Below are 18,207 nucleotides of genomic sequence, written 5' to 3'. Positions count from 1 at the left end.
ATATATATATATATATATATATATATATATACTGTATATATATACAGTATATATATATATATATATATATATATATATAGAGAGAGAGAGAGAGAGAGAGAGAGAGAGAGAGAGAGAGATTTTATGTGTGTGTAACAGGAAGATAGCAATAAACATCAGTGGTTAAAATGAGGTACAATGAATATGAAGTTATATTTTTGTATCAGTTTCACAAATAAAGAAATAGTTGATATCAGAATGTGAAACAAGTGGCGCAGCGGAATATTCCTCTAGTACACCAGCGCCATGATTCTGAACTCCTCGGTTTGAAACTTGGCATTGCCACCGGTCGGCTGGGCGCCAACTAGCAGGCATAATTGGCAGTGCCTGCAGCAGACTCTAATTGGCTACCGTGTCTGCTAGGGCGGGATGACTGGACTATGTGGGTGGGATCTTCTAACGCTGTGCATGGACCCTGATTAGCAGATAGAGGCGCCTGTGCAGAGTGCATGGGTGAAAAAGAAAGGGTCCACTAAGGACGGGCGCACGGGTCGGAGGAGGCGTGAGCAGGAATAGACCTTCCTTGAATGCAATCAGGGACCCCAGCAGGGAAAGACAAATTGACTACGCTAAATTGGGAGAAAAATGGGAGAAAATGCATAAATACATTTAAAAAAAGAATGTGAAACAAAAAAACTATGTTTATGAAGTATTATGACTATTCTTGAAGTATATCAACTTTATTCTTGGAAAATATTTTAAGATTGGCCCTAAAACACTGACGGACATAGTAAACTCGACTGTTTTTTTCTGAGAGAAGGGGGATTGCGGGGGTAGAGGGCCGAGGTTCGAGAGTGACGGTTCAATACTGCTATTTAATTAAGTAGTATGACATGGGTCACAGCCACACTAACCTTTTGTTATTTCCTTGAGCTACATAAGATATAGAGTTTGGTCCTGTTATTGACATTTCATGTTAAGACATTTCAGCCCAGCTTTAAGGCAAATTCAATGTTTAATTGTCTGACCACTCACTATCATACATTGTAAACACTGCAACATCTGCTTCAGCCTTTATCTTATTAGTAAGATGTCCTGGCTTTACAAGTAAAACAGTATCACTGCAAGAGGACCTTTTCACTTCATGTGGCAGATTACAGCTTTGCATACCCCTGACATTAACTCACACCTTCAGCTCTTTTTGGCATGTATAAATACAGTACACACCATGTATTCTCACCTCAGTTTTGCTATTCAGCATGAACCTTTAACACATCCAATTTATTTCCTTTCCTGCTTGCTAATTTGTATCTTGCGGCACACTGAGGATTTGATGTTTGTAGACCTGCTAAAGCTGCTGCTAAGCTCTTACTCTTGGCAGGCGGATAACACTGTATGAAAGCGCCTCAGTACTTGCAGCTGATATTCAGAATTTTGGTCCATGAATATTTTACAGATGAATCACTGAAGGCAGCCCTGTTACACTTGAAATAGTTTACAACCACTCAATGGCTTGAGTGGTTTTAAACAAGACTAAATGGCTTGTTTTCAACTCCTGTAATTAACCATTTTAATTTCTCCCATGTATCGTCACTTAGGTGTAAAAAAGGTGTAAAAACCCTACTAACACCCCCTGCCTTTACATGACTCACCATGACCCTGACCATGACTCACCATAATCCTCACCAGAATGAAATGATTAGTATAAATAAATAATTAAATTACATTGCGTAAGCACAAAGCTCGTCGTGGTTTATTTCTGTCTGTAGCCTAACTGGTTGATTACAAGTGTTACAAGTAGTATGTTTATTTGGGATCTTTAAGACTTGGTGTACTGATTGCATGATTGTATTACTGTCTATGTTGCTATAACTATTATATGTATTTTGCAGGCTCATTCCTCCACTAAACCAACTTGATCTACTGAAAAACCTGAAGAGTAAATCTGGCCTTTCCTTTAGGTAATAAAAGAAATAATAAGTGCTGATTTATCTACTATTGTCTTTGTCAAGAACTGTTAGGGTAGTTACTTACGTCATGTATTAAAAAACATTCATCTTTATACAGGAAGGATGCCCAGCCAGAGCCATCCCCAAGGTAGGTGAATTTTTACTACAATATTTGGTAAGACTTTAGTTTCACCTTAGTATGACACTGACATAAGCATGCCATAAACCTGTGATGGCAGATGTCAAACACTGTAAAAGGGGTCATAGCTTATGTCAGATATTTTAAGAGTGTTATGTTACCAGGCTTCTTAGCTTGACAAGTCTAAGCTGTAATGACATAATGAGAACTGGCATGACAATACCTGGTACTGCTAACACTATTATAAAATTAACTATTATTCCTTATGATCTCATATGATATCTGGCATGGCCTGTTTATGACAATCTTATTTCAGTATTGTAACAAAGGGTTCATTCGGTTCACAAATTCATTCTAATAGTTATTTTACCTGAGGTAAACATACCTCAAGACAGACCTCAAGGGCAGCAGGGACTTGTGTGATTATATTCTACATGCCAGGTTCTGGTGTACTGAACTGTAGAATACAAATGCATTATTTATGAGTGTGTTGGCTTTGACCTTGTCATTGTACAAATGGATAAGGTATGTTATTCTTTGTCAGGATGTTCTGTTTTCTGTTTTTGTAAGTGAAAGTTGACAGATTTTATACATAAATTTTTATCAGCAAAAAAATTCTGTCAACAGGGAACTATTTTAATAGAAACTTATATTTAAAAAAGTCTTTAGCAGAATTATCATTGTATTTTAAACTACCTTCTACAAATCAATGATTTAAAACAACGACTTAAATACCCATGCAGACAGGCTGCAAACAAACTGAGAACAATAAAACAATCAGAAATGCCACCATACATGTTACATTGCTACAAAACAGGAGGAACAGACATGGTAACACTACTAGTAGCATAGCCACTAATTATATGTACATAGATTATATGACCCATTCTGATTATAACCATACTAATACAGCTAGTGCAAACACTGACAGTGAGTATCTGTCATTTTATTATTAACAATAGAACAGCAAGGGCCACAGTCCAAAAACATGCAGTCAAGGTTATTTGGAGACACTGAATTGCCCTATAGGTGAATGGGTGTGCATGTGTGTGTGCCCTGCGATGGACTGGTGGGTTGCTGTGTGCCTTGCACCCATTGAAAAGCTGGGATGGGCTAACTTCACTGCACACATTACTAGAACATTTTATTATTCCAAAAAATAATTAGAAATAACATATCAGAGGAAATGCCAATAAAGTAGGTAACAGCTATAAGAAAGATACAGTCTTAGGTCTAGGTAAAAAAAAAAATTGTATAATAGGGTACGACATACTGATGGTGTCTTATTCCCATCCTCCATCACCAATTTTACATATACTGTATGTCTTTTCATGTGTCTGTCTTTTAAAAATGCTGTCAGTGGTGTAAGAAAAAATCAGTTTGAAAAAGCACTAATTGCTCAGCGTCAAGAGCTTTTTTTTATCACTCTTCCCAATAGGATGCAGTATGCCAGTAAAGTGCTTTGGGTGAATAATAGCAGCTTTATGAAACAGTAGATCACATATATTTTACAGAAGCAGTCTGAGATCTAAAATCTGGTAATATCTGGTCAATTTGCTCTTTTATCACATAGTTCAATGTTTAGGCACTAAAAGTAAGATTTACACAGTTGTTATGCTGATAAGTGATCCAGCCAGGGTTTATTTTAGGTGTTGACTTGTTAAATCCTCCTGACTTTTCCTGATCCCACCTGCATCTCAAGTTCATCAACATGGGGCCTTGTTTACAAGAGGGTTCAGAGTAGCTGCATTTCTGCTTGTTTTTTAAAGACCTCAAAATTGGGGACAGTATAAGACTTAACAACAGTAAATCATAACTGTAATTTTAAGGATATACTTAGAAGTTTTTAATAAATATCAATGATATGTTAACAAACTAGGAAAAATATTATATTTTAATGTTTCTAATTAGACTGCAATGCAATTTTGAAAGTCTAGCCTGAAATATATTTAAAAACTAAAAAAATATTAAAAATAAAATATTGGTTAAATTAAAATTGATGAATTTGGCTTTTCTCGATGCTATACTGTCTTTTCAGTCTTTTTTTAATGTAGGGCTAGGCCAATACTGTCCAGAAATGTTGCTACTCACATGCAGGTACTTTTACAGGTACAGCTAGTTTAATAGTTGATAGATACTTTTTAATTCTGATGAATGGACATGAGTAAAGGTTATTTTTTTTATTTTATGATGTTTTACTATATCTCTATAAAATCTAAAACTTTTATTCTTAACTTTTATTTCTTTGCAGTCAAAAAGTCAGTCTTAAGGAACGGGTGTTCTCTAGCCCACGAAGCTCAGGTACAAAGGGCAAGGGTTCACCCCAGGGCCAGCAGCCTCTGAGACGTTCTCCCAGTGCAGATAACATTGAAGACATTCCTTCTAAGGTGCCCAAAAGCCTGAGCTTCAGTGATCGTAGCCGTGCTAGGCAAGCATTCCGCTTTAAAGGAGCAGCTTCACGCCAGAACTCAGAAGGTGAGAGATTAAGAGTAAACATTTTGGTTGTATATTTTTTATACACTATATTTATTATACTTCTAGTCATGCTAAATGTAAAGTACTTATAAATAATAGTAGATATAGAATAGTAAAAAAATAGATTTTTGTTTTAATAATGGCAAATTATTAAGAATTTGAAAATGACCTAAATTCCATACTAAATGAGCAACTCTTAAACATCAGGATTCTTGTTCTTCCTTTTCTATGATTTAATGCATGCAATATTTACCCAGTAACATTTGTTGTAATGTGAAACATTTTAGATATGATTTTTAATATCCATAATATGTTTTTGTGTAGCTTTTTGTGCTGCCATTGTGTTGGTGGAGATATACTTAAATTGTTTAAAAAATAAAACCAGACTGACAGGAACTAGAAAATAAACATATTGATTATGATAGGTATAACATGGTGGGTTGTGCCTTGTTAAAGCCCCACACCTGTAAGGTTGTGAAGGATGAACCAAATATGCAGGATGCCTGACCAGGCAAAAGCTAATAAAAGTAATAAAAGTAATTAGCTAGTAAAAGAATTCAAAGGAATACAACGTTATCCCTTATGCAACCTGAAACAAAAAATGCAAACAGGAAAAGGATTAAAACAGGTTGACACATATAGGCCAGCTACTCAGTCCACCAGTGTGTGACAACCAAGTTCTCAGAAAAAAAATAGAGAAAAACTCAGTAAAACCAGGAATGGCTAAAAATGAGCAGAGCAGCAACAGACACAGCCTGCCTCCTATGTGGGTGTATCTGTGGGGTCCACTCATAAAGGTGCTGCCCTCTGGTGTCAGCTTACCAATCCAGGATGGTTAGGTCATGCTTTAAAAAAGTCGCAACACCAGCTAAGTTTTCCAGAGAAAAAAGTATAATGCTGACATAAATGCTGGTGGGAAAAATATTCTGGACCAAGTCCAACATCAAGGAGAAAAGGAGGGGAAAAGGAAGTCAAGGTTGGACCTACAGGGGTTGGACAATGAAACTGAAACACCTGGTTTTAGACCACAATAATTTATTAGTATGGTGTAGGGCCTCCTTTTGCGGCCAGTACAGCATCAATTCGTCTTGGAAATGACATATACAAGTCCTGCACAGTGGTCAGAGGGATTTTAAGCCATTCTTCTTGCAGGATAGTGGCCAGGTCACTACGTGATGCTGGTGGAGGAAAACGTTTCCTGACTCGCTTCTCCAAAACACCCCAAAGTGGCTCAATAGTATTTAGATCTGGTGACTGTGCAGGCCATGGGAGATGTTCAACTTCACTTTCATGTTCATCAAACCAATCTTTCACCAGTCTTGCTGTGTGTATTGGTGCATTGTCATCCTGATACACGGCACCGCCTTCAGGATACAATGTTTGAACCATTGGATGCACATGGTCCTCCAGAATGGTTCGGTAGTCCTTGGCAGTGACGCGCCCATCTAGCACAATTATTGGGCCAAGGGAATGCCATGATATGGCAGCCCAAACCATCACTGATCCACCCCCATGCTTCACTCTGGGCATGCAACAGTCTGGGTGGTACGCTTCTTTGGGGCTTCTCCACACCGTAACTCTCCCGGATGTGGGGAAAACAGTAAAGGTGGACTCATCAGAGAACAATACATGTTTCACATTGTCCACAACCCAAGATTTGCGCTCCTTGCACCATTGAAACCGACGTTTGGCATTGGCACGAGTGACCAAAGGTTTGGCTATAGCAGCCCGGCCGTGTATATTGACCCTGTGGAGCTCCCGATGGACAGTTCTGGTGGAAACAGGAGAGTTGAGGTGCACATTTAATTCTGCCGTGATTTGGGCAGCCGTGGTTTTATGTTTTTTGGATACAATCCGGGTTAGCACCCGAACATCCCTTTCAGACAGCTTCCTCTTGCGTCCACAGTTAATCCTGTTGGATGTGATTTGTCCTTCTTGGTGGTATGCTGACATTACCCTGGATACCGTGGCTCTTGATACATTACAAAGACTTGCTGTCTTGGTCACAGATGCGCCAGCAAGACGTGCACCAACAATTTGTCCTCTTTTGAACTCTGGTATGTCACCCATAATGTTGTGTGCATTGCAATATTTTGAGCAAAACTGTGCTCTTACCCTGCTAATTGAACCTTCACACTCTGCTCTTACTGGTGCAATGTGCAATTAATGAAGATTGGCCACCGGTCCAATTTAGCCATGAAACCTCCCACACTAAAATGACAGGTGTTTCAGTTTCATTGTCCAACCCCTGTATGTCTACCTGAAGTAAATTAACACTCAATAAGGCACAGATACTGCCAGTTAAACTAACACAGTCTATGCCCAACCCCACAACATTTATCAGCCTGGCAGGTGGGCATGATACTGCAGTTTGTGTCCACTGGCTAGCTTTACGGCATGTGGGCCTGTTACACACTTACACACTCAGTAGTTTCTAAAAAAGCTTTTCACAAAATTCTGGCCTTTGTCTCCTCAAAAGACCATTTGTAAGGTCAAGCACTGATGTTGAAAGTTCCAAGTCATTATAAAGAAGTTCATTGAAGTTAAAATAAGGCTCATGTTCCTCCACACCACATGTCAAAGCATGTTGTGCAGAAAGTGTGGAACTACATATATACATTGTAGAATATATATTTTTTACAAAAATATATATTCATATTATACAGGTTAGCAACGTGTTTGTCCACAACCTTTGGTTATATGATGTATACAGTGTCCTTTATGTTGCAAATCAGAGTAATTCCAGATGTCCAGAGTTTGTTTGCTAATTTAATTTTTGTTTTGTTGTTTTTTTAACTTGCTTGCTTGTCACACTTTTCACAAAGTGCGATAAGTCCTAAACATTTTAACAAATTTACGTATAATAATTATTATGTATAAAAAACTAAAAGAAAGAAGTCTTTTTATAACAAGGAGCAGTGGTAGATCAGTTAAGCAATTGGGCTAGTAATCAGAAGATCACTGCTTCAAACCACAGCACAGCCACGTGTCCACTATTGGGCCTTAATGTACTGTAAAATTGTTATGTCTTCTTTGAAGGCTCTGTTAATAGCACATTATGTAAAGTGTGGTCAAGTTATAATGCTTGTGTGTTGATTGATTCCCCTTGTTTTCAAATGAATTTGGATCCTGATGCTGTCCTTTCCATTTCTCTGTTTGATGCTGATGCTAAAGTGCTGATTGAGATGCAGGCGGAGGATATGAGGCAGAAGAGCTCTCCAGGTCAGGCAAAACAGATGGGTCTGGGCCCAATACAACTTCTACCCTTTAATCTAACACCATTCAAACTTAATCTGACTTCCAGTCTGGAGATGTGCTGTTAGGATTTGTTTTAGGCTTTTTATTTTTCTTGCCATTAATAAAAGTAGTTTTTTCATTATGGGTACATAATAGCGGTGCATGACTTTGCCTAAACAGTTTAAAACTGTTTAAGATACATACTTGTGATAAGTAGTATGTGGATGAAACAGTACATGAATAGTTTGAGATTTCACTTTATTTAAAGTGAAAAGTGTACTTTTACATACACTTGAACTCAACATTTTACAAACATGTGTAATATATGTCATGGATTTCATTTATTTCTGCCTTTTTACTGTGCCTAAATGACTAAAACACTTTAACTTTCTCCAAAGGTTTTTATATACAAATTTATACAAGTTTTATATATCAAACATATACTGTACATACATTCACACAACTTGGATTGTTAACTTGGTTATGTAGAAAATTCTATAATGTCATTTACCTTTGTTGTCTACTAATTCCTTTTTAATCAATGTGATTGAGTATCGCTGGTGACTTTTCTGTGTAAACAGGGCTAGTTTTATTGACAAGTACATAGAATGTCTTTTGCCAGTGTCAGGAATAATTACTGAAATCCTTCAACTTTCCATGTTCATTATGCCATACACATGTTAACATAATTTAAGTCGTATAACTGCATCAAATTTAGTATGGGATTTAATAAGAGAAACTGTTAAAGAGTTTCTTTATGGGTTAAGCACTCATTATCTGCTATTAAAAAATGCTAGCACAATACATATGATCCTTAAATGTTAATACATACATCATGTTCTGGAGAGATCACAGAAAATTGGCAGTAATGTGAATTGGTATTATTGATGGTCGGTAATATTTGTAGCAACGTGTGTGTATAACTAAGAAGTGTAATTATGGTCGTATGTAAACAGAGAAACAGTAACACAGTCAACTAGAATTTTTATCTGTATTTAACTAGATATTGTCTTTACTAAACATATGCCTGGCTCAAAGGTTTGCAGTAATATACTGTAGATATGAATTTTACATTGTGACTCATTTCTGTAAAAAAATGGTTCCAAGGTATTGTTTTAGGTAAGAAAGAAAAACATTAACATTATTTTTTAAATTGTCAGTACTTTTTTAACGTATTTTACAAAAAAGCATGTCTATGCGAGGTGTCACTGATTTAACTTAATTTACATTCACAAATATTTACATACAATTGTCTACATTAGTCTGCTAGATTGATTGTATTATTAGCTGACACATATTCAGCAATATGGTATACATTTACTTGATGCTGTCTTTGTACCCAGTCATTACCAGTCTAGGATACACTATATGGACAAAATAATTAGAAGGGGTTTTATACACATCAATTGCTAACAGCTGTAAAAAATTATGAATCAAATATATTAAAGAAATTATATGCTTCCAATTTTGCAACAACAATTTAGGAAAGGCCCTTTCCTGTTCAAGGATGACAGTGCCATGTACAAAGCAAGGCCTATAAAAACATGAAGATAAGTTTGGTTTAAAGAAACTCCAGTGGCCTGTACAGAGCCCTGACCTCACCCCCACTGAACAGCTTTGAAATGAACTGGAACATCAACTGAGGCCTTCTTCAACATCAGCACCCAGCCATACAAATGATGTTTTGACTGAATGGGCACAAATTCCTACAAACATATTTCAAAGTCTTTTGAAAAGACTTCTAAAAATAGGGGCTGTTGTTATATCTGGAAAGATTGCATAGATGTCACTCTATTTTAATACCATTTGTTTTTAAAATGTGATTTTTTTAACAATCCTAGTTCTGAATCACCAACATGCTGCAGTCATCATTTTTAAAAAACATCATATATTTGCACAAAAAAAAAAAACTATAAAGTTTATAACAAAATATTAAAATATTTTATCATTTTTTAAAATGTAGGTCAAAGTAGGTATACAAATCACTACTTTTTGTTTTTTTGCTTTTCATGTACTGTTCCAACTTATCAAAATTGACGTTTGTGGTGTTTTTTCATATAGTTTTGAAATTATGCCGTATAATTTAAATTATTCATTAACATTGTTAGATTTGAAATAACCCTGTTTTATATATTTTAACCCTTACGGTCATCTCTTTTTTCCAAATTTTTGCAGCTATTGAAGGGTTGATCAGTAAGACAATATCACATGGATGTGGCTAAAACAGCAAATTCTTTATAAACTCTAGAACCAGGACAATTGACTAGGGTGCATGTTTTTGTTCCAGAATCATTCCATGATCTTTCATACCATGATTCCAACTTAACAGCCTCAGCCAAACGGCAATGCTGCTCTGTTTCTTGCATGCAAGGAGAGCCGGTTAGTTCCTAAAGTACCTGCAGCTTTCCTCCTGATGAGGCATTCCAGCTAGCATCACAGAGCACTGTAACAACTTCATGAGAATAGCAGTGCCATTAAAGGCTGTTTTAAATGTTAAGAGGTAGAAAGTTGTACAGTTTGTTGGGCTCTGTGGTTTAGTTGGCTCTGTAGTTAAGATAGCACGATTAGTACTGTTTGTGACTTTATGCCAGATGAACTATGGAGACATACGGGAACACGGTTATCAAATACTGTAGCCCAGAATTACACCGCCATGATACTCAGTTAATGAAAATTTAAATAAAAAGCACAACGTAAAAGATTTAACATAAATATATTAATGTGAAGCCATGTACATAGCACTTAGTTACAATTTTACTGGAATTCTTTAATGGATTCTTTTCTCCTACAAGCTGATTTTAAGAGCATCAACACTCTACTCTTGCTTCACTGCCTTACAGTTTGCCTTACATTGCCTATTAGAAAATGAAAAAAAAGCTTTTGACTTACAAGCACTCTGTAAATTGGAATAATAACAGTAATAATAGAGTGTTCAACTCTAGTTTGTGATTTGTTATATATTCTGGCTCACTGACTTCCTCATGTTTTTCTGGGCTATAGTTGTTTTGGTTAAACCTTAATATTTTAGTCCTGGCCATCCCTGCCCTCTCCTTGTGCATCACACTGCCTGTCAGCCTGCCTGACTCAACAAGAATTTACTATACACTTTTACTGAGCTGTGCAAGTTACTGGCTGTTGCTAGCCTCTGCTTTTGACATTGCAGGAAGATGGACTTAAAAAAAAGGTTTGGGATGTAGGTACTAATGCTGGACTTTTCCTGTTTCCCTGTTGTGTTTTGTAGAGGCCAGCCTTCCTGGAGAAGACATTGCTGATGACAATAAGAGCTGCCATTGTGAGTTTGTTCCACAGGATTTAACACCAGGAATCAAAGTGACTATCAGAGCTGTGTGGTAAGCAATGCCAAGACTCATATTAGAAAATGCAAACTTTACATAAGCTTACATGCAAAATATTAACAAATTTAATACTGATTTTTAATTGTTTAGTTCCTTTTGGAATGGTTGGTTATGATTATAATTTACATTTAAATTATTTATCTATTTATATCCAAAGCTACCTATGATTAAGAACACATTCCAAACAAGTGAGAGATGAGGACCTTGTTCAAAGGCTGAACAGTGGCAGCTTGGTGATAATAAGGCTTGAACCCTTGACCTTATGATTAATAGCCCAGTACTTTAACCACAAAACCCCTGTCCAATTAAATATATAAAATAGATGATACTTTAGAATGTAACTGCTGACTTTAGATGTGACTGTTGATGGTAATGTTGAACAAACACCACTTCCAAAAAAGTTAAGTCGGCATGTAAAATGCTTTTTGAATCAGAAAGCAGTCATTACTAAATTCTACCTGTATATTAAATGTAAAAGAGTACAAAAACATAAACACAAATGGATTTTGTTGTGTATGAGTTTTGACTTGTGAATACAGTGACAACTGTGTTCATTGACAATGGTTTCTTAAAGCTGTCGAAGCATACCAGTTTTTAATGCAGTGCTCTCTGTGAAATTCAAATTCGATCATTAAAAAGCGTTATTTTTAAACTGTTAGATTATTTGCTTATTTGTTGGGTGGAGGGTTTGACAAAGTTGTGAGCCTTCGCCTGCTCTTGCTCATTAGGGACCAAGCCTTCCCTGAATGTTACTTTTATAATGCTTGTATCATTTTGTACATTTGTATTAATGCATTCAAAAGCATTTTATCAAAAGGGAGTTTACAATACAAGCAACTAATGGTTAAGGGTCTTTCTCAAGGGCTCATAAGTGGCAGCTTGGCAGTGTTGAGGCTTAATGCCTTGATGTACAAATCAATAGTCTTATATCTTAACCAGTAAGCCCCCGCTGCCTTTATTTGTTCGTTGAACATTTTGCATTTCATGTTTTGGCCATAAATTGCATCTGATCCAACATTTTTAAGCATTGCAGGGATCAATTTCAGAATAAGTGTATATTTAGAAAAAATATTAAAGCTAATAGAGTACATATTACACATTTGATCTTTATACAGTTGTCAAATTAATACTGTTCATTTTTACATACTGTCCTGAGCTTGCCATAACTGACTGTTTGTAAATGCCTTTTTTTGCAGCATCATGCGGTTTATGGTGTCTAAGCGAAAGTTTAAGGAGAGTCTGCGACCTTACGATGTGATGGATGTTATTGAGCAATATTCAGCTGGACACCTAGACATGTTGGCCAGGATTAAAAATCTGCAGTCCAGGCAAGACCAGACACAAAATCACAATGTCACTGGGGAGAGATTTCTCTTTTCTTTTACTTGTCCTTTCCTCTGTCATTCTGCTGTTCTTCTCCTGTCCTTGTCTTTCCTCAAGCCCTATAAGCACACAAACACATGTGCACAGACAGAGGCTCTGAAGCTTTTTGGGTTTTGTTGTTACTGTTGAATAACATTACAAATTTTCTTGCATGTCCTGCTCTTTGTGGGTCTTTCCCGGTTTGATCATGTTTTTCATAGCAGTGAAACATCACATTTTTCACCCCGGTAAATCATCATATGGGTCAAAACCTTATTAACAGCTTGACAGTGTGTTTTGATACCATAGTATGGGCTAGTTTTGCAACATCACCATTTTGTGATGTGTTGTGGCTGTGAATTCACAACCATAAAAGTATTTTACCGATTAGTTCAAGTACCAAACCTGAAAATAGTTTCTCTAGCATTCAGATCTAAGTGCACTAAGTTTTTTGCACTGGATACCAGGTGTAATTAGGTCCCATTCTATCCAAAATGGCTTGCATGTAATGAATGAAACTGGTTACCAAGCACAAGTACAGTTTATGCACTGAGTACGTGGCAACAAGTAAGTTGTGCATGTATTCATCACACATTTGCATATGAATAAGTATCACACAAAAGTGAGAATGGTGGAAAAGTTGGAAGTTGGCCTTTTATGTACTACATTTGGGAAATTGTATAGAGTTTTCTGCCTATTTTTTTCACTTTGCCTAAAGAAAGTGTACACTAGCCACAGGTGTATTGCTGGTAGTGGTTGTAATTATGCCAGGCCCACATTTGTTACATTTTAACTATGGCCACAGGTTGGGCCTTGCATATATTTTAAATGGTGCACTAGTATATTTTCCAGAAGTTTACCTTTCAATATGTGTCTGTTGATCCTGTTCTCATCTTTAGCTTCTTATGATACTCTGTTAATCCATTTATTATAGAAAATTGGTCTACTTATTCGAATGGATATTTCTCATGTATTTAGATCTACGTATTTAGTCATATGACATGTTTTTTTATGCATTTTACCCCAATTTTCCTCCCAATCTAGTCGCATCTAACTACCCATCATATGTTGCCTCTACTGCTGCAGGCGTCCACTCCTGACCGAGGAGGGCCCATAACGAACACACTCCCCCACTTTCATCTCCATGTAGTAAGTTCATATGGAGTTCCGTATTGATCATGGAGAGTCACGCACTGATCTCCGTCTCACTGTGCAGGGGCGAACGATTAGCCAAAGAGATTGTAATTGCAGCAGTTATGAGAAATCCTTACGCCCTCCCTCCTTCGGACTATCCAATCATCATTCGTATAGGCGTTCGGCTGCTCGTTAGCAGGTCTGAGATTTAAACCTGTGAACTTTAGATGTCAGCACTGGTGGCCTTGTGTGTTTTACCTCTTCACCACCTCTATAGTCTATTGGGCTGCTTTATGGCAGGGTTTTTACACACATTTATGTAACCCTTATGGAAAAAATTGTGTTTTTATTAAGTTAAAATGCTAAACACCCTGCATTGGATAGGATAACAGTTTTTCAATAGTTTTCTGACACTGAATAAGTACTGTATAAGTTTTGTATAAGTGTCCTCTTATACAAAAAAAAGTATTAACAAATGCATCTCAGCTGTTAAACGTTTTCTTTTTAGTGTCTTCTAAATTCCAAGAATTTTGGAAGCACTATGAATAACAAGTTTCACTATTTTACAGTGGATTTTAAACTGTTCTTTAATCACAGCATTATTATTAGGGAGCACCAGGATTACTCTGATTGATTAGCTCCAGCCTCAGTAAACTAAATGGTAATGCTTTTGAGCATATAGCAGCAACATCAAGTGACATTTTGTGCTGCGTTCTTACATCTAGCCATCTGTTTCATACTTTAAGAGTAATTACACAAATGGCCAAGGACTAATCTCTAAGAACTATCCATATGTAGTATTCACATTTTGAAAATGAGTTTTAAGAAATACAGTAAATGAATATATTCATGCTTTTGAAGCATATTTTGGCATACTTTCAGTGCTACAGTTTCATTGCAAGATCCCAAACACCATTGTTCAAGCAAGATATTTAGAACACTCACTCTGTAAAGTATGTCTGGAATATATTTTTACTTATTTGTCTCACTATGCTATTAAAATTTGCTTTTTGTTGGTTTGTATGTACTGCCCCTCCCTATGCTGATGTGCCCATGGTCCTGACATTTGTGCTGGTCTGTGTCACGTCATCCTGCATTGTGCTGTCCTCTCCTCTATTTGCTTTGCCAGGATAGATATGATATTGGGTCCCTCTGGTCCCAGCACTCCCCGCCATAAGAAGTATTCAACCAAGGGAAGCAAAGAGTCGCCCCAGTTCTCACCTAGGTTAGGACGCACCAAACTGCATCTCTTGCTCGCATTAGAGTTATAATTTTTGCTGGGTGTGCTGAGCAAAAATAAAAACAACAACCTGTTTTTGTTTAATGCTACGTGACTGCATAACATTACATCCCTGGATGCTAAGTTACCAGAAAGTACAGTGGGGGGCAAAAGTCTGGATATGGTAGTGAAAATGCTTCTATTTTGCATTTTCAACACAGTAAATCTAAAATGTGATATATATTTTGCTTGCAGAAGGAGTTGCCCCTATTTTTATCCATTGCTGCAGGCAGCTATGCCACGATTAAGTTAAAAGCTACTAATTAACTTTGTGTCTTATTTGTTGTGACTGAGAATGCCAGATGATTAAGAGTTTTCCACACATATTATAGGTAATAGACACACCACAATTAGAATATCAGGTAGCATACAAGTAAGTAACTAGTAGCAAAACAAAAACAGGTTAAACTGATTTGCTTGCTTTGCTGTATGACACAAATAATTTGGACCGAGCAACATGCAGCCAAGGTGCTTATGTCCATTTAATATAATAAAAATTGCTTTCTTGAATAACGCATGTTGGCATGACATATTTAAGGAGCATGCCACCTCATGCACAAAACCTGATGCTGATACTTACATACATGTATCAGTTGTATGTAAGCTAATTTATTTATTTTTTGAAATGGTTTTTCTTTTGGTCTATTGTTTAGTTTAACCTGAAGGATACTCTAGCAAATGTGAACTGGACATATTCTGGAGAAGTACATCATAAATACCAAAATGTATTTTGTATCAGTAGATGCCATATTTTGAATAATGTGTCAGAAATCTATGTCAAGGTAAAATGCAGCATGTGTAATGCAGACTGATGGAACAATGATAATAATGCTATTAATAAATAATTATTGTTACAGTATTTTGAAACTGACAGTCATTACACAATTTTAACTGTCAGGTAATGCCAAGTTCACACTACACGACTTTCCAAGTTGTCAGGTCGCTGTACAGTTCACACTACACAAATGGATCTCTTGTAATCGGCAGTCTTTCAAGTCGGTGTGGCTTTCACACTACACGACTGATCAGCGATAGGGGGTTTCACAATACACGATCTATCACCAACTGGAATCGCAGGCAAGCTTTTCTGGTCTCCCAAACTACATTTTGTCACGAAAACAAATGTAAAAAGTGACTAGGGGTTTAATGATGCATGTCAACAAGTAGCGAGCGATCAAAGTTTGTGCACTGATGTGCAGCGTAAAATCAAGGAGAAAAAATAAATGAATCTGAGTGGATTTGGCTACTTGACCAGCAGGGATTGTTCTACAGTGAGTTGGAGGTTAATAAATATTTTTTTGAATGCAGCATGGGTGTTATGTTTTGTAGAGAACGATCAGGTCAGAAATACTGTAAAACTTGTGTGTGTGCTGATGTATTCTGATATAAACTATATCTTGCCCCTGTCCCACCTTTTTACAACTTCTCCCCTGCGTTTCCCCTCACACCGTATCTTGCGTTCTCATTGGCTGTTCGACATAGCACTCATTGCCAGTTGTGCGACTCAGATCTAGATATTTGACATGCTAGATCTCTTCGGTCGCCGAGCGCTCAGTGAGCCGCTCGGATCGAGTTGTTGAGCAGTTCACACATAGAGAGCCGACTTTCGATCGCCAAGCGAACGCCGAGTTGCTCCCGAGCCGGCAAATCTAGCGCCGACCAGTTGGCGAGCGAAAATCAGGGCAAAAGTCGTGTAGTGTGAACTAGGCATAAGCACACTTAAATTTGAATGTGGATCTTCCCTTATGGCTGTGAAATATTTGGAGTGGATTTGCTGTAGCATACTAAAGCATGATACATATTATGCTAAATAACAAGTTGGTTCTTCCTGTTTAGCAGTTTAATAAGTACAATAATAAGTTATATTACTCTTTAAAGACAATGTTATTTTTATTTAAACAAGTTTAACTGTCAGAGAAGCACACTGAAATTTGAATGTGGACATTCCATTATGGCTTTAAAATTACTGGAGTTAATTATTTGCTGTAGAATGCTACTGCATTATACGTATTGTGCTAAATAGCAAGTTGGTTCTTTCTGTTTAGCAGTTTAGCAAGTACAATAAGAAGTTATATTACTCTTTAAAGATAATATTATTTATAATCCAACAATTAAACAGTAATGACGGTGTGCGAATGTGTTTATTGTGTTATCTAGACCAGGGTTTTGAGTCGAAAAAATGGGTCGCAGAGAAAAATAATAGTAATTAAATAAACTTGTGTACGCGAATGCCCCCTTGTGGAGTCTTTATGTTAGAAGAGTCCATCTGTTTTTCTGCATACTGTTTTAGCCTGCTTTCACCCTGTTCTTTAATGGTCAAGACCCCCACAGGACCACCACAGAGCAGGTATTATTTAGGTGCTTGATCATTCTCAGCACTGCAGTGACAATAACATGGTGGTGGTGTGTTAGTGTGTGTTTTGCTGGTATGAGTGGATCAGACACAGCAGCGCTGCTGGAGTTTTTAAATACCGTGTCCACTCACTGTCCACTCTATTAGACACTCCTGCCTAGTTGGTCCACCTTGTAGATGTAAAGTCAGAGACGATCGCTCATCTATTGCTGCTGTTTAAGTTGGTCATCTTCTAGACCTTCATCAGTGGTCACAGGATGCTGCCTACGGGGCACTGTTGGCTGGATATTTTTGGTTGGTGGACTATTGTCAGTCCAGCAGTGACAGTGAGGTGTTTCAAAACTCCATCAGCACTGCTGTGTCTGATCCACTCATACCAGCACAACACACACTAACATTGTTAGTTGTAGCCTAGTGGTTAAGGTACTGGACTAGTAATCAGTAGGTCACTGGTTCAAGCCCCACCTCTGCCAAGTTGCTGATGTTGGGCCCTTGAGCAAGGCCCTTAAACCTTAATTGCTTAGACAGTACTGTAAGTCGCTTTGGATAAAGGCGTCTGCTAAATGCTGAAAATGTAAATGTAAACATACCACCACCATGTCAGTGTCACTGCAGTGCTTGATCTACCACCTAAATAATACCTACTCTGTAATGGTCCTGTGGGGGTCCTGACCATTAAAGAACAGGGTGAAAGTGGGTTAAAAGTGGGTAGAAACAGATGGACTACAGTCAGTAATTGTAGAACTACAAAGTGATTCTATATGGTAAGTGGAGCTGATAAAATGGACAGTGAGTGTAGAAACAAGGAGGTGGTCATAATGTTATGCCTAATCGGTGTATATCATCCACCAAAATGCCCACTGGCCAATTTGTGTAAACCTATTTATGTAAACATGCTTTGTAATATGGATAACCTGACCCTTACATAGTTTCTATGACACATT

General features: G+C 37.2%; 1 protein-coding gene across 7 annotated transcripts in view; it reads left to right on the top strand.

Annotated features, from left to right (window-relative positions):
- LOC134316300 (potassium voltage-gated channel subfamily KQT member 2) overlaps positions 1–18,207 on the top strand; it is a 70,022-nt gene that overhangs the window by 49,826 nt on the left and 1,989 nt on the right. The window contains exons 9-16 of one of the 7 annotated variants that reach the window (XM_062996646.1): positions 1,872–1,940; positions 2,047–2,076; positions 4,319–4,542; positions 7,717–7,764; positions 9,955–9,972; positions 11,021–11,129; positions 12,332–12,463; positions 14,761–14,811. In XM_062996646.1, the coding sequence (XP_062852716.1) occupies positions 1,872–1,940; positions 2,047–2,076; positions 4,319–4,542; positions 7,717–7,764; positions 9,955–9,972; positions 11,021–11,129; positions 12,332–12,463; positions 14,761–14,811 (681 nt within the window). Of the gene's footprint in view, positions 1–1,856; positions 1,941–2,046; positions 2,077–4,318; positions 4,543–7,716; positions 7,765–9,954; positions 9,973–11,020; positions 11,130–12,331; positions 12,464–14,760; positions 14,857–18,207 lie in introns of all 7 variants that reach the window. The other 6 variants (XM_062996639.1, XM_062996641.1, XM_062996640.1 and 3 more) reach the window with 6 other exon arrangements.

This window comes from Trichomycterus rosablanca, chromosome 6, assembly GCF_030014385.1.
Source record: "Trichomycterus rosablanca isolate fTriRos1 chromosome 6, fTriRos1.hap1, whole genome shotgun sequence".
Classification (NCBI taxonomy): domain Eukaryota; kingdom Metazoa; phylum Chordata; class Actinopteri; order Siluriformes; family Trichomycteridae; genus Trichomycterus; species Trichomycterus rosablanca.
The sequence above is the reverse complement of the archived record's forward strand: the minus strand, read 5'-3'. Positions and strand labels throughout refer to the sequence as shown.